The sequence below is a fragment of the Pinus tabuliformis genome, chromosome 2_1 (assembly GCF_031772625.1).
Source record: "Pinus tabuliformis cultivar Carrire ecotype Pingquan chromosome 2_1, CPIR1, whole genome shotgun sequence".
Classification (NCBI taxonomy): Eukaryota; Viridiplantae; Streptophyta; class Pinopsida; order Pinales; family Pinaceae; genus Pinus; species Pinus tabuliformis.
Genome location: NC_142299.1, coordinates 498,549,621 through 498,566,622, shown reverse-complemented (window position 1 = coordinate 498,566,622; position 17,002 = coordinate 498,549,621). Strand labels below are relative to the sequence as shown.

The 17,002-nt window shown below is 41.4% G+C and overlaps 1 protein-coding gene across 1 annotated transcript; it reads right to left on the bottom strand.

The window, feature by feature from the left end:
- Nucleotides 1-235: 235 nt before the first annotated feature.
- On the bottom strand, nt 236-1,054 carry LOC149201116 (uncharacterized). Its single transcript, XM_089401205.1, has one exon. The coding sequence runs from the start codon at nt 1,052-1,054 to the stop codon at nt 236-238; it is 819 nt and encodes a 272-aa protein (XP_089257331.1).
- Between the last annotated feature and the right edge of the window lie 15,948 nt (nt 1,055-17,002).

Sequence of the window (17,002 nt, the reverse complement as noted above, 5' to 3'; positions counted from 1 at the left end):
TCGCCTCTTGGACCAGAACGAAGTTGTCCACCAATTTCCTGCCATGTATAAATCCACCTTGATTGTCTGGGATGATTTTGGGGAGAATTCTTTTCAACCTGTTGGCTATCACTTTAGTTATAACTTTGTACCCAATATTGCATAAGGAAATTGGGCGAAATCTACTGAAAGTGTTTGCTCCTTTCTCTTTGGGAATGAGAGCTAGAAAGGCTGAGTTTGTACAGCCACCTATCTTCTAACAGTCTTGAGATTTCTGTATCATTTTGCATAGTTCTTTTTCTACTATTTGCCAATAGGCCTGGAGAAACCTAGGTGTAAAACCGTCTGGTCCCGGGGCTTTATCGGGATCCATTGTGAAGAGAGCTTCCTTAATTTCATTCTGCATGATTTTAGCCTCAAGAGTCTGATTCATTTTAGAGGTAATCATATTGGGGACTGCGTCCAGCAGGGCAGCGTTATATTCAGTGCCTGGTTCTTCTCTGTACAGCTGTTCAAAATGATCTATTGCTGCCTTTTTTATGCTGGTAAAATCCTTCAAGACGTGGTTGTCTTCTTTTATTTCGCTGATGGAGTTGTGGCCTTTCCTGGCTTGGGCTTGTTTATGGAAAAAGGAGGAGTTTCTGTCCCCAGCTTTGAGCCAGAGGCTCCTGGACTTGAGCCTCCAGTATTCTTCCTCTGCCAGACATGCCTTGTGGAAGCTTTGCTGAAGTTTGGCCTCCTTATCCAACTCATCTTTAGTGATTTCAGTTGTTTCAATATGTAGTTGTTGTCTTTCTAACGCACTATGAGTTTTTTTCCTTTCTGCTGCAGGGTTTGGCAGGGTCTTAGCCCAGTTTTTTAGCATGCCTTTAACTCTTCTGAGCTTTTCCTCCCACACAAAAAACGCTGATCCCTTAACTGGCTCTTTCCAGCAGTCTCTGATCTTTTCCATGAAATCTTTTTCTTTGATCCAAAGGGGGCTGAATCTGAATGGTATAGGCCCCAGATCCTTGGGGGTCAACAGCTCAAGGCTGATGGGCTTGTGATCTGAAACGCTGCTTTGGAGAATTTTCATTCTTGCATCTAACCCAAGGAGAAGGAAGGAGCTTTGAACCAAAAATCCAGTCTTGCTGCTATGTGGCCCGGTCCAATTCTTTTATTTGACCATGTGAACGTGCCTTTGGTCGGCTTTATATCTAGCAGATCCCAGTCTTGCATGAGATCTTCCACCCATTCTCTAGCCGGATCTCGGACTATACTCCCACCTTTTTTTTCTGATGAGAGAAGAGTGAGATTTAGGTCCCCGGCTATGATTATGTTTTCCAAATTTTCTAGATCTTCCTGACTTTTGATGGAGTCCCAACAATTTTTTTTCTCACCTGCATTGTTAGGAGCATAAACATTGAAAAGACATATAATCTCCTTTGATTCTAGATGCTGCATTTTTAAAAAAATCCAATGGGTATTCAGGGACTCAGAGATTAATGAGAACTTATTTGTGTTCCAGAGCGATCCAAGTCCTCCCGATGCTCCGCGGGCAGAAATTGCATGCACTCCACTTTTGTTCCAAAATTTTTTGCTTGCTTGGAGGAAAGTTGTGTCCTCCAATTTGGTCTCCTGGATGAGGAGGATATCTGGGGCTTCCAGTCTTATTAGGCTCTTCATTGCTTCTTCTTTAGTTGTGGTGCCCATTCCCCTACAATTCCAGGAGACTATCTTCATCATTTATTTTTGCCTTGTTGAGCTCCCTTGGAGCTCTGGTTTTGAATCCTCGTCGTCTTCGGAGTTTTTGCTAGGAGCTTCTCTAATGTTGGCTGGCTACCTTGGAGCTTGTCCTTGTAGGTTTCCTGTTCTCTTTTTTCCTTTGCAAACTTACGTCCTCTTGTAGATCTTCTAGGAGAGGATTGGGATTCGCCTATTTCCCCTTCTTCTTCCGATTCCTCAGACTCTTGGGTTTCCTCCTCCTCTTCTGACATCTTCCCTTTGGATTTCTCTGGAACATTTTTGGTGGAGGGGGAGGTTTTGGAGGGAGAGGCCTCCTTGATGTTTTCTGCCTCCTGGGTGATCATGGTTTCAGATCCAAGGATTTCAAATTTATTCCCTTGGCTTTCCATGAATGGTTTCTGAGCAGGGCCCGCTTGAGGGGCTTTGGCGTTTCCGTTTGCATTCTTCTTGTGAGAGGTTTTAGAGCGCTTTGCCTGGTTCCATCCTTCTTCCTTTCCTTTTTCTTCCACCCCTTTGGACGGGCAGTCTCTGGCAAAATGCCCGTAGACGTGGCACTTCCGGCATTTGAATGGCAGCTGCTCATAATCCAGTTTCTGTATATGGGTCCAGGGACCTACAACTATTTTGATGGCTTCCGGTAGTCCAACCTCTAGATCTACCTCCACACAAATTCTGGCACAATTGTACTGGTCCTTACTATTGGCCTTGTCTATAAATTTTCCAAGGGTATTTCCGATGTGCTTCAGAGAATCCCAGTTCCAGCAATGAACTGGGAGATTGGGGAGTCTCACCCACACCGGGACCGCTGTAGGCACATCCACCGCCGGATCAAAATCTGGTGTCCATTTGTTTAAATACAGCCCTTGGGGGCCCATGAAGTAGGGACCATTCCTGAAAATGAGATCTTTGTCTTCTTTTGCAGAGAATTCAAACAAAAAATATCCTCTCCCGAGGAAGTAAGAGGTTACCTTGTTTTGAATCAGAGGTGCCCAGTTCCTGGCTACCCAGTTCTCGGTCGTCTTGGGGGCCGGCCAAAGTCCTGTAAACTGTCCAACTAGAGCCTGATCTGCCAGAGAAAGAGCTACTTGGATCGGTCCTTCTGGCGGGAGGGCGATCTCAGGAATATCATCAAGATTTTTCACAAACTTTGCTGCTTCCGTGCATTTCTTCTTAGGCAAGGAGGCCAGCAGGGATTTGAAGGCCTCTGCTGCGGAAGATGAAGGAGGAAGGGGCGGTGGCTCCTCCATGGAGAGCCAGCAGACCCAGCCAAGGAGGCCGCGGCCTGCAGCAGATCTCTCGGCGGTCCCTCGCAGGCCAAAGCAGATCCTTCCGCGGAATCCCTCGCAGGCTCCAAGCAGAACCCTCTGCGGACTCCCTCGCAGGCTTAGAACGCGCGAAGAGTGGGCGCGCTCGCAGTCTCAGATCGCGCAAAAAGCGGATCTCATAGGTTGTAGAGCGCTTGGCTTCAAGCTCCCTCTTTAATTTATTTATAACAATATTATTATTAATATCTATGTATCTTTTGTTTTAATTTATAATAATTATATTTTATGAATTTTTAATATATACTTAAAAGAAGTTTTATTAATTTTATATAATCTTTTAATTATATGGTTAAAATATTAAAATGGTTTATATAATTTATTAAAATTGTTTATATAATTTGTTAGATTATGTCTTTATTTATCATACATATTTATTATCATGTTATTGGCAGGTATTATGCATTCAATATACATATCACCATCCATTAATTGATATTTTGACTAAAATTTGAACACTAATATGAAAGGTTAACATTATCAAGATTTTTTTTTTTTTTTAAACTAGCCTCAAGTCTTATTGAGTAATCATGTTTCTGCCTCCATTTGCGTATTGGATCATATCGTTTGCAGTGTTGTGCACTTCGTACTCTTCAGCTTGTAAACAAATATTATTAAAATATTTTATGCAGGAGTTTTATACCTTTTGGAACTGGTCACTCTTGACCTGGGCATTATCTTTTCAAAAGTAACTTGGAATAACTAACGAAAATAAAAATTAAATTGGATTGAAATATTTCAAAATTTAATAACATAAATACATTAATTTTTATTCTTATTCTTTTAACGCGATCAGTTTAAATATTACGATAAATAATAAATTATATTCGTTAAAAATAAAGCATGAATGAACTCAAAACTCAATATTAAGTGGAATGAAGGTCTCAGGTCAGGCATAACACAGATTTTTCAATGAAATTCATAAAGAATGAATTGAAAAAGTTTGATGCAAAAGTGAGAGCAAGTATATTATTAAATATTACGATTCATAATAAATTATATTGGTTAAAAATAAAGCGTCAATAAACTCAAAACTCAATATTAAGTGGAATGAAGGTCTCGCATAACACAGATTTTTCAATGAAATTCATAAAAAATGTTTGATGCAAAAGTGGGAACAAGTATATTACTGAATTTCCGATATGCATACATATTGTGTATGTAATATTGGTTTATGATAGAGTAACAAAAGCTATATATAGTTCAAAAAATTACAAGTATATTACTGAATTTCCGATATGCATACATATTGTGTATGTAATATTGGTTTATGATAGAGTAACAAAAGCTATTTACAATTCAAAAAATTTCATAATAAATAAAGCTTAAATTTTCACGATTAATAATATTATTTAAAATATATATTAATTATTTTTATAATTAATAATAATGTAAAAAAAAATTAAGATTTAGTTATTTTTTAATGTGAATTGTACTTTAAGCATTTTAATACTTATCATAATTTATACCTATCAACATTTTACTAAATGAGTGTGCTATTAATTATTAGTTATTATTTTATTTAATGTGTTAGAACCAACACTCAAATTTTTATAAATTTAAATTTGATTTTTTTTTAAATAAATTTAGAATTATAAAATTTCATCAAACACTAATGCATGGTGCAGTAATTTTACATTATATTATATTTTAGCTCATTCTTAAAATAAAATAAAATTTATATACTATATAATTAATTTACTTTAAAATGTTGCACATAATTTTAAATTCTAAAATACATTTATTCTTTTTTAAAATCATTTTCTAGAACATGGTTGAGTTAAAATAAATGAATAAATTAAATACATTTTTGTTTTTCTTATTGTTTTTTAACAATATATTGAAAATGTACTTAAAAAATATAGATATTTCTATCTTCCAACCAATTATATACATGATAAAGATTATAATATATAAACAACAATAAAAAAATAATTAAAATAATATATTAGAAGTTAATGTAATTATTATTTACAAAATCGATATAGTACCATAATGACTTTGATGGCATGTTCATTACGAGTGGTACATGAAAGAAATTTAATGAAACTCCTCCAAATGACAATTTACCCACAATTAAAAGATATTTTTAAAAATAAAACATTATATAAACAAAACTGCAGAGAAAAAATACATGAACACCACCATAAAAAGTTGTAAATAGAGTAAAAGCTCACATAAAGTTGTAATAAGAGAAAAGACTCACATTGTAGATACAATTTCCCAATGCCACCCATGAGAAGTACAAAAGTTATTGACCTAACTTCCTCGGTAGATGACACATTAAAGGAAAAAGTGAAATTGTTATATAGCATCTTGGAAAATAAACAATATGACAACAACAATACTTCTTACCAATTTTTTAATTAATTACATTTAAATGATATTAATTACATCATAACAATACAAAATAAACTAGTAGCTAAATTAAACTAGAATACTAACTACGCAGCCTTGTTCATAATAAAATATTATTATATTAATACTCAATTATTTTTATTTATTAAAATCTTCTATTAATATATTATTTCCCTAATGGTTATATTTTTTACTTATTATTTTTCTAATTGTTATATATATATATATAATTATCTCCCAATGGTTATTATATATATATATATATATATATATTTTCCTTAAGGATTGTACTCTTTGACTTTTATTCAAGTTATTACTTCCTAATGGTTATTATTTACTTTGATTAAATTTATTCTTTTTCCTAATGGTTTTTTTTGTTTATGTTGTTGTTTTCTTTGACTTCTTCCTCCTTTTAAACCGTGTTGAATCAGAGTATTTTCATATAATCTAATCGCCCTGGTGATGAACCACATTACATGGTTTGAAACACATCGACAATCAAATTGTTTATGTGATGGATCCAAAGACAATTGTGTAAAATATTGAAAATTAAATATTTATTTTTCAAAGTTAAACATTATAAGCTGCATTGGTTAATGCTAAACTAATAATGGTTGTTGAGAAATCAATAGGGCAACAAATTAGGGTTGATTTCTCTTACTTGATATTTGCGTGTGAATATGTGTTGTCTTCTTATTACTTTTATTATGTTCTCTTCATCAAACAATTACCAAAACATAAACCATGAAGATCACAAAAGACATTGAACACAAGATATAGGCTCCAACCCAGGGCAAAACAACACAAGCGGGAAACCCCAACCAATCTTCTCTTGTTGTAGAATCAAATCAAAGTGAGAAATCCAAGACAAAGACCTCCCACAAAACCCAAGCAGCCCTCGTTTAAACCCTCCTTAACTAAGTCAAATCCAACCAAGTCAACAATGGATGCCCATGATAAAGAAATGGGATAAAGTATAAAAGCAGAGAAAAAAAATGAAATTACTTCTAAAACTGTGCATATGTGAAGAGGGTGAGTACTCATGAGAGAAGAGCTAAAGTTAGTGATACTAAGAAAACTTTACCAAACCAAGAAAAGTGAGACGAAGACCAAAACATAGTGCTAAATGATCTATAAGAGTAGTGATAAATTCTTACAGTAGACAAATATTGTAGTGAAAAAACACATTGACTGAGTAAGAGAGTACAATGTAGAGAGAAATGTTGAGTGTTGAAAAATTGGAGCTGGAGTTGTCCATGGAACCAGAGAGCGGAATTGAGATGAACAAGGCATAACTAAAACTTAGAATCATTGTATACTAGGGGATAGGAGTCTCCTTCAGGTTGGCACCTATAAAATAAGGAGATAGGTGTCTCCTTAAATTTGGAGTCTATAAAATAAGGGGATTGGTGGCTCCTTTTGGTTTGTGCTAGTAAATTGATGTAACAGTACGTTGGTGCTTATAAAAATATTATTACACATAATATGTATGGTTTTCTCCCTTTAAGGGCTTCCACATACATTCGGTGTTCTCATGTGTTGCTTGTATGATCAATACTTAAAAGACTTATTTTAATTGTTAAAATTGACCATTATATTGATTCACCCCCTCTTAGTATAATCAAAATCCAACACAATATTTCAAGTTTAATTTTGTATTTATCTGCTTGCATAGTTCTAACTGAATTTAATGAGCTAAGTTAATGATTTCAAGAGAACCATATTCATATAACATCTATTGGTATGAAATTAGATGTTTTTGTTGAACTTCTTCAAAGAAGATTCTTGTGAGATGTGTTTGAAGTAGGTTCTCAATATTTTTCATATTTCTTAAAAAAATATGAGCTTGGAAAATTGGAATTTATTGATAACTCAGTTGCTTCACATATACATATGTTAAGATTCAAACCTATAGCTAATTCACTTGGGTCAGGTACTAGGGAATATGATTTTCACTTGGTAAAGAATTAGTCCAAAAATTTATTGATTGCCTGAATGAAAGGTTTACTAATTTTTTAGTATTCAATTTGTCTAGGGGATATGCTCAAAAATGAAAATGCTCAAATTCTCTCAAAACCTACACCAAATTGGTGATCTCCAGTATTGTAGCAATAATGCTACAACTCCTGGGGCTTCCTGTCTCTTAATTTTATCAACCCGGTAGTTCGTACAAACTTGGAAGCGACGGTGCTGTATGCACAAGTACTAGCCCTTGTCGCAGCTGTCACTTGGTCAGCTGGCACAAGTCCGCTAGGGCTTAAGCCAACTTCTATAGGCTCACAGAAGAAGCTTTATCAATGATGGACGAAAGCTAACTCAAAGGAAGGCTACGCTGCTTGACAAACTGAATCAAAAGCAATTTAAAGCATGTGAATCCATGAAACCCTAATTTAACTAGTCTATCTTCTATAATGCAAAGAATGTGGATGCAACTCCTATGAATGCTGTCATTACCTCTAACAAGTGTAAACGCATGGGTCTAAGCTACTTGCATCATGAGAAATGTGTTTTTGTGTTTTTCCTTTAGGTGTGTGGAATGAGTGTGAACTTGGCCTAATTAGGGTTTGATTGTGCAGGTGGGATGGAGAAGGAAGGAAAGTGTGGGACAGGTTGGGGAGGCTAGGAGAGGTTCCTAAGGATCCTTAGCACCCATCCACAGAGGTCCCTCGCGTTCAGAAGCTCGGCAATGAAGTGAATGGCCTCCTACAGGAAGGCTGCAGGGGATCCTACAGGATACTCTGTTTTCTACAGGATGGCTGTGCACGTCTACAGGATGGTTGGCCGTGGAGGTTTTTAGGAGTTGATGGAGTGTTGGAGTGGTGTGGGAGGCTAAGGGAGATGGAGATGGACCTAATGATGTCTTAGGAAATGGCAAGTCAGACGAAGGAAGGGTGCATGCAATGGGTTGATGTTTTGGAAGGGTGGAATCAACGAGAGTGAAGGAGATGGAGCTGTACGTGAAATGAGAGAGTTGGAGGGCACGTGAGTGAGATAGAGGGTGAATAGAACTTGCAGGTGGATGAAGAAAACGACGAAGGAAATCGCTTGAGCAAAAGCAGTGTAAATAAAACAAATGACCTGTGCATGAAAACAAGGAATTCATTAACCTATTATGCCATGAAACCTATAAATCCAAAATGGAAACCAAGCCATAAAACTAATGCCTGAGAGTGCAGTATGGATCAATGTCGAGAATGTATGAATAAATCCTTAATGAAAAACGTTCATGTGGCAACTTGCGTGGAGATGAAACGACTGCTGTTCTTTTTGGTGGCTGATCATGGTCTACACCCCAATCCCAAACAGTGAGATGGCAGTGAGCCTTTACAACCTGTTTTTGTTGGAGCTCCAAGAGATTTATTCTACCAACCTATCAAACTTGAATACTGAAAGCAAAGCATCATACCAGTCCTATCTATGCTAATGAAAACAATTAAACTAACAAGCTGGAAATCCGAATTGCATAGGAAACTAAACAAACTCAAGTGCTGGACCTAATTGTAAATGCATTACAATACTGAGGAGGTCTATGGCTCTCAGGTTGGGCCCTAACCTGAGAGCTATAGCTCCTTGAGAAAACTCAGAACTAACTCAAAAGTGGCCTTCTTTATTCATAATCTGATAACATGCCAAATTGGCTTACAAAAGAGAACGAAACTTGAGCTGTGCTCCAAAATTACAATAGTAATACGAGAGTTTCAACAACCTAACCAAGGCTAAGGCCTCTATACTTATACAAAACGATGATCCAACAAGTATCCATGATTCTAGGAGCTCGGCTGTTTAATCTAGAGTTTAACTGCTGATCCTGTAGGATGGTCATAAATGCTGTTTCCTGTAGAGCAGTTTTGAACTGCTGTTCCTGTAGAACAGTTGGCAGTGTATTAAGCTCGGAGGGAGGATGGAGTGGGGCTCGGAGTTCTTGGTGAGGATCACGAGGAATGTCCCCCAAGACCGTGGACAACCTCTCCTTACGTCAGCAGTGCCAACTCGTTGTCTCCTTGCCACCTTTTCGTTGTCTTTTGCTCCCTTTTAATGCCAAAACCTGGAATCACAATGCATTAGCTACGTAGATAAAGTGCCTATCCTTTCTCCTACAAACAACATGAATAAACTAAGAAGTGTATGCATAAACAATAAAAATGAATGGTTTGAGCAAGCAAAATAGGCCAAAAATGAGCCCAAATTGTACCAAAATTGGGGCTCATCATCACCCCCCAGCTGAACCATTTGCTCATCCTTGAGCAACCTTGCCCCTGCTCCTTGTCCTTGGCCGAGGACTCGGGACCAGAACAGGCTGTTTCTTTTCTGCTTTTGATGGCCCTACCTTTTCTGCCCCTGATGGTGATGAGGGTGATGCTTCCTTCCCTTTTTCTATTTCCTTGAGTCGGGCTTCAGAAGGCGACTGGCCTATCTTTCGTGTCCAGGAAGTTATTTTTGGGCTCCCCTTTCCGGGGGTAGCTGATGGTTTAGAGGGGGTTCTTGCACTGGGTGAAGTAGGTACATCCCCTGAAGTGGTATGGCCGCTGGGTGAAGGCTGTGGCTTGCTCGGGGACATCCTCTTGCTTCTCCTGGCTTCAGGTGGCAGAGGGGTTTCCCTCTCCCTTTTCTCTTTCGGTTTTGGAGGTGTGCTGAGGGCAGCCAGTGCCGCTGCTGCCTCCTTATCGAGGATGTCAGCCTTCTCTTTCTTGTGTTTTGCTCTCTCGGAGCTCCTTGTAGAGGGTCCCTCCTTTTTAGATTTCAGGCTTCCTGTGGAAGACCCTGCTTTGCCCGCTTCCGGGCCTCCGGTAGAAGATTCTTTCCTTGTCTTCGGGCTCTCTATAGGAGGTTGTTTCTCAATGACCTTCGGGCCTCTCGTAGAAGCTTGTGGGTGTATTGTCGGGCTTCCTGTAGAAGCCTTTGTCTTCGTCTTTGGGCCTCCTGTAGAAGCCTGTTTTCCAACAATTTTCGGGCTTCCTGTAGAAGCCTTGGTCGTTGCTCTTGGGCTTCCTGTAGAAGCCTGCTCCTTACTGATCTTTGGGCTTCCTGTAGAAACCTTTGTCTTTGTTTTCGGGCTTCCTGTAGAGGCCTGTGTTTGTGTTTTCGGGCTTCCTGTAGAAGCCTGTGGTTGCGTTCCTACAGATGCAACTCCCACCACCTTCTCTTGTCTTGCTGCGTGGCTTTTGCTTTTGGCTTTGACTGCAGAAGCTGACAAGGTGCTTGGGCTGGCAGGGGCCACCTTAGCTTTGACTGCCTTGCTCTTCAACCTCTTTTCCCTTGCTGATAGGATGGGGGTGTCGTCTTTAACTCCGTCATCTTTTCCTTCCTTCTTCTTCTTTCGTTCTTTCTTCTGTGCTGGAGCCGGAACTTTTTGGCTTTTTCCTTTCTTACTCTCGGCTGCTGGCTCTTCTTCTCCTCCGTTAGAGGATTCCGCTTCTTCAAGCAACGTTTTTATGTTCCCCGTTCTTGATAAGTCCCTAAATGATTCCCAAGCGAGGGGGACTTTATATGAGCGGAGAGCATCCTCCACGAGGAGCTTGACTAGCCCATGGTGGGCTATCTGGTCCGGAATTCCGTCCTTGAGCTTGGTGGAACACTCCATTAAGGACTGTAGTAGAAAGTAAGGAATGCTCAACCTCTGTGCTGCAGGGAGGTCAATCTGGTGTTTTAGTTCGTTAAGCAGCCTGAAGTGATACGCATATACAATGCTATATCGACCCTCACAGGTGATATATTTCATAATTTGTAGACTGACTTCGTTCCATGGCGGCAACAGGCTTGCCCTTTTGACTCCATTTTTGTCTTCGGTGAATGACTCTTCCGGTGGGAAGAACTCCTTCTTTGCTTGCTGGCTCTGCTTCCGCTCTTCTTTGTCCCACGGCAGACCCATGGGCAGCTCTGTAATCCGACTGATATGCTCTAGGGTGAGTTTGAGGCTGAGACCTCTGAAGGTTACCGTGGCCAATGTCTGTGATTTAGGCTGCAGAGCCCGCAAAAATTCCTCGGCTACTTCATCATCGTAGCCCTGTAGTTTATCACAGAAAGGCATCCATTGTGCTCTAGTGAAGAGCTCAACCACTGCCGGGTTTCTCCTTAATGCATTTGAATTAGTGGGCTCTCGCCTGATAAACCCGCCAGGCATGATGAACACAGTGGTTTATACCAGAGGTGGTGGATACACAGGAAATTCGGTCTTAAAGACAGAACATGCAATGAATTTCATACCACAGTTTGATTATACAGCTATCCTGTAGGAGCGATAGTATAGGCACGGCAATCCAATTCTTTATGACCACACTGTGACTAATGGCCTTGCCACCTTTAAAAAACCAATTGCGGAAGGAGTTGCAGGGTTACCTCTTTTCTGCCACCCTTTTTTACGTGAAGACTTCACCTTCCTGTAGAGCCGCGTTCCTGTAGGAGCAGTGCGCAGGCTTCGGGAAGAGCTTTAGTTGGCTGGTGGTCGAGAGGTACTTAACCAGCGTTCAGGTAGCCGAGAGCTCGGCGTATCAACATGCAGAGGTAAGCAGAGGATCTACTCGAGTTTTGAAGTGAGGTTGATGGAGATACACGCTTAATCGAGCCGATTAGATTTTGAATCAGCGCAGCTCGTGGCGCGGGGGTGAGCTGTCCCCGCCGGACCGTTGGGTGACGTCACCCATCATCCGCCTGCACATTCGTTTGTTGCCGCATTCATTCCCACAGATCTGCCGCCGCCCTCTTCGGTTAAACTTCACTTCTCGGTTGACGGGACTGATCTTCACGTGCTTGCTGCGTGTTTCTTTCGTCGTGGCTGCCACCTCGTCCTCTGACTAACCCTTTACTAACCGACGTGGCCAATCACTGGCCTTTAGGCCGCTCAACCATTCACCTTTATGCCATGCAAAACAAATCGAAGTAATAATCATGCAGTTTGATGGAGAGAAGGATTAGAACACTTACCTGCGCGCTGCTGCACATGATTTCCAGTTTTTTTTTAGCGATGGATCTACCTGCCGCCTGTGGCTGCACATTCCTGTAGGCTCGTGGTTACAGGATGCCGGCGATGGAGTGAATGGTTCTGCGTTCATGCGCCCGTGTTTGATCTCAAATGGCAGTGCTGTGAACGGTCTTCACTTGAGCAGGTTGAACTGTTACAGGATCCCCGCGAGGGGTCTTGTCACCGTTCTTTCTCCTCGGGTGTATGCTGCATGCTGGCGGTTCTGGCTTCTCGATCACGATCCCAGCGCTTCTGATGTATCAACGTGGATGTGGTATGGTTCTCGGTGCTTAGTTTTTCTTTGACAGATGCTTCCTCAAGAGAACTGATTACTTTGTTGTGCTGCTGCAGGGATCTTGGTTGCATGGCGACGAGGATGGTGGAGGACGATAATGGCAATGTTCAGGGGTGCCATCATTGGCATGCATGCATTCAATCCACTCCTCAGTCGCTAGATCTTCATTTGAAACACATTTCGGCCATCGTAACCTTCTACAGGAAGTGTCCTGTAGAACACAGAGTTTCCTGTAGAAATTTGGCATTTTCCTGTAGAAGATCCGCGTCTTCCTGTAGGAAGACTGTCTGTTCCTGTAGAAAAACTGTATCCTCCTGTAGAAGATCCAAAGCATGATAATAATTGCACATACCTTAAAAAACATTGCTGTTCTTGGAGGAGGTGCTGATGACATCCTTTTCTAGCATGATGAAGGCCCCTGGCTTGGAGTGGAGAGGCTTCTTCTCCTCCATAGAACATCTGCATGCAAACCTTTTATTGTGCTGATTGCTTTTTCCTGTTTTCTTTCTTTTTTCTTTTTTTTTCCTTTTTTTTTTTAGAAAGACAATAGGAGCGCCTCAATGAGGTTTTCACCCCTACTGCCTGCCTTGGGCGCCTCAGAGAGGTTTTCACCCAAGGATCTTTATTTTCCTCTCTTTTCTTTTTCGAAAGACAATAGGAGCGCCTCAATGAGGTTTTCACCCCTACTGCCTGCCTTGGGCGCCTCAGAGAGGTTTTCACCCAAGGATCTTTATTTATTTATTTATTTATTTATTTATTTCTTTTTTCTTTTTTGTGTTTTAGATCCTTCAGGGTATGCCCAAAGCGGAGGCAGAACCCTTCTCTATGACCAAAACAGATTTCTCCATAGTGCTGATAAACTCTTGTCTTGAGAGAGGTCTTCTATAGATCTTCAATCGGTGCCCATTGACAAGCATGGGAATGGATTCCTCATCAATGGTTCGAATGAGGACAGATCCATTGTCATGGCACTGTTCCACCACATATGGTCCTAGCCATCTGGTTCTCAACTTCCCCTTGAAATCTTTGAATCTGGAATCATACAACAAAGCCCAATCTCCCGGCTGAAATTGCTTGTCATGGAGATGTTGGTCATGCCACACCTTCCTCTGAAGTTGAACCATTTCTGAGTGAAGGAGGGCTTGCATGCGGTGTTCATCCAGTCCATTCAGCTGCAATAACCTTTCTTGCTGTGCATGGCTAAGATCTAGGTCCAGCTGAGCTGCCAACCTCAAAGTGTTATACTCAAACTCAATGGACAGTAAAGCTTTCTTCCCATAGACCAGCTCATAAGGTGTGAAACCGGTGGTGGTCTTCCAAGTGGTGTTGTAAGCCCATGTGGCTTCAACTAGGCGATCTGCCCAGTCTTTTCTGCTGCTGTTCACCACTTTGGTCAAGATCCCTTCTAGAGCTCTATTGGTGACTTCCACCTGCCCATTTGCTTGAGGATGATAGGGGGTGGAAGTCCTATGCTTGATCTTGTGATGAGCTAATAGATCTTCAACCAAGTTGGAGGTGAACTGGCTCCCTTGATCGGTCACCAACTCTCTTGGGTGGCCAAACTTGTAGAAGATGTTCTCTCTTAAGAACTCGACCACCTTTTCTTCTGTTGCTGCTTTGATTGCTTTAGTCTCTGCCCACTTTGTCAAGTAGTCAGTACACACAATGATGTAGGATCTCTGCCTCGAAGAGGGATTGATTGGGCCCACAAAGTCCATGCCCCACTTCTCAAATGGCTCGAGAGTCACTTGAGGTTGGAGAGGCATCTCATCCCTTTGGGTCGGTTTCCCCATTCTTTGGCATTGGTCACACTGGCTAACATATCTTCTGACATCTTGATGAAGTGTGGGCCAATAGTAGCCTGCCTGCAGGATCTTGAAGGCAGTTCTCTTTGATGCAAAATGTCCTCCACAAGGCCCATCATGACAGGTGAGGAGAATGTCAAAGACTTCCTCCTCCCTTACACAACGCCTTAAGATCTGATCGGGGCCAAGCTTGAACAGGTTGCCCCCAATCCATGTAAATGAGGCACTCTTTCTGATGATTTTGCTCTTCTCTTTTGAAGAGAGGTGCGGAGGGAACTGAGCTGAAACAAGGTAGTTTGCTATATCAGCAAACCATGGAGAGAGTACTGAGATAGCAAACAGATGCTCATCAGGCATCTGGTCATCCACCGTCCCATCTTCATCTGCAGACAAATCCAATCTAGACAAGAAGTCAGCAACAACATTTTCTTTTCCGGTTTATCAACAATGGTTAGATCAAACTGCTGCAATAAAAGTAACCATCTAATAATACGAGAATTCACATCTGGTTTATTCATCAAGTATCTAATAGCAGCATGGTCAGTATGTACAAAAATCTGGTAACCAGTAATGTAATGTCGGAACTTGTTCAGTGCATGAACCACAGCTAAGAATTCCTTCTCGGTTACAGTGTAATTCAGTTCTGCTTTGGACAAGTTTTTGCTAACGAAGTAAATGGCATATGGAAGTTTTTGCTCAACTTGTCCTAAGGCTGCACCTATGGCTTTGTTCGAGGCATCAGTGTGGATGTGGAAAGGTAGGGCCCAGTTTGGACCCCTTAGGATTGGAGCTGACACTAACTTGTCTTTTAATTCATTCAAACTCTTCTGACAATCGTCAGTCCAATTAAACTCCACATCTTTTGCCAACAAACCAAACAATGGTGAGGCTAACTTGCTGAAGTCTTTAATGAACCTCCGGTAGTATCCTGCTAATCCCAAGAAACTCCGGACATCCCTTACTTTTTGAGGAGGTGGAACCCTCTTGATGAGAGCAATTTTGTTAGGATCCACCTGCAATCCTTGAGAAGAAATGGTATGGCCTAGCACTGTCCCTTCAGTCATTAGGAATTCACATTTGTCAGGGCTAAGGGATAAGTTCATCTCGATGCACTTGGTTAGGACCTTTCCCAAGTTGGACAATGCTTCCTGGAAGTTGGCCCCATAAGGGGTAAAGTCATCCATGTAGATTTCCACTGCATCATGGACCAACTCCGAGAAGATGCTCAAGACAGCTCTCTGAAAAGTAGCAGGAGCATTGTATAGCCCAAAGGGAAGGACTCGGTAGGCAAAGGTACCCCAAGGACAAGTGAAGGTGGTCTTATCTTGGTCTTCCGGGCTGATTTGGATTTGATTGTACCCGCTGAACCCATCCAGGAAAGAGAAGAACTTCTTTCCTGCCAGTCCATCCAACACTTGATCTATGAAAGGTAGAGGGAAATGGTCCTTCTTGGTAGCTTTGTTCAGCTCCCGGTAATCTACACAGATCCTCCACTTCCCATTCTTCTTGGGAACCAACACTAGAGGGGACACCCATTCACTATCTGAGATGGGGTAAATGAATCCGGCATCCAACAGTTTTTGCAATTCTTCCTTGACAATGTCCTTAAGGGCTGGATTCATTCTCCTCTGGGGTTGCCTAACTGGTTTACAATCCTCTTTGATGTATATATGATGGGTACAGACCGAGGGGTGGACTCCTTTCATCTCCTTATAGCTCCAAGCAAAAGCATCTAAGTGGCTGGCCAATAGGCTACACAACTCCTTCTCCTGGGAAGGAGATAGAGAGGAGTTGATCTTTAACGCTCTCTCAGGGCCGAACTCCACACTTTTGACTCTGGGAGTGACAGGGCTGGTTGTACAAAGGTCCACTAAGGTGCTAGCTTGGGCATCCTCCACCAACTTCTCTAAAGATAGTGCACTGGAAGGTGGATTCTGGATCAGGGTCTCAATTAAATCATCCTCGGTAGGAGAATTTCTTCTAGCGGTATCTAGGGTGCACAGAGGTGCAGAGTACACCTCGTCTTCCTCTCCGTCCTCCAACCAGAGTGGTAAATCATGCTCTAAAGAGGGTTGGGCAGGAGGGTATAGGACTAGCTGCTTGGACATGGGACCATTCTTGATGGTCATGTTTCCTGCCCGACAACTTATGTAAGCATCTGCAGTAGCTAACCAAGGCCTTCCCAAGATGAGAGGATATCCAGTAAGCTTGGCCTTTGGTTGCAGGACCAGGAAATCCGCAGGGTATTCCCAAGAATCAATTGAGACCAAGACATCCTCCACAATCCCTTCGGGAGTCACGGTGGAGCGATCTGCTAACTGCAGTACTGTCGAGGTCTTTCTCAAGGAACCCTGAAGATTGAGTTTAAGCATGGTATCCCTGGTCATCACATTGATGGCTGCCCCCAGATCAATCAAGGTGTGGGGGATAATGGTGCCATTGATGTGTACATCTACTACAGGACTTCCAGGATCTAGGTACTTTGGGCAGATGACTTGTCCTAGCATAAGGTCAGACAGTTGTCCTATGACATTGATAGTTGAGGCATATTTCTTCCGTC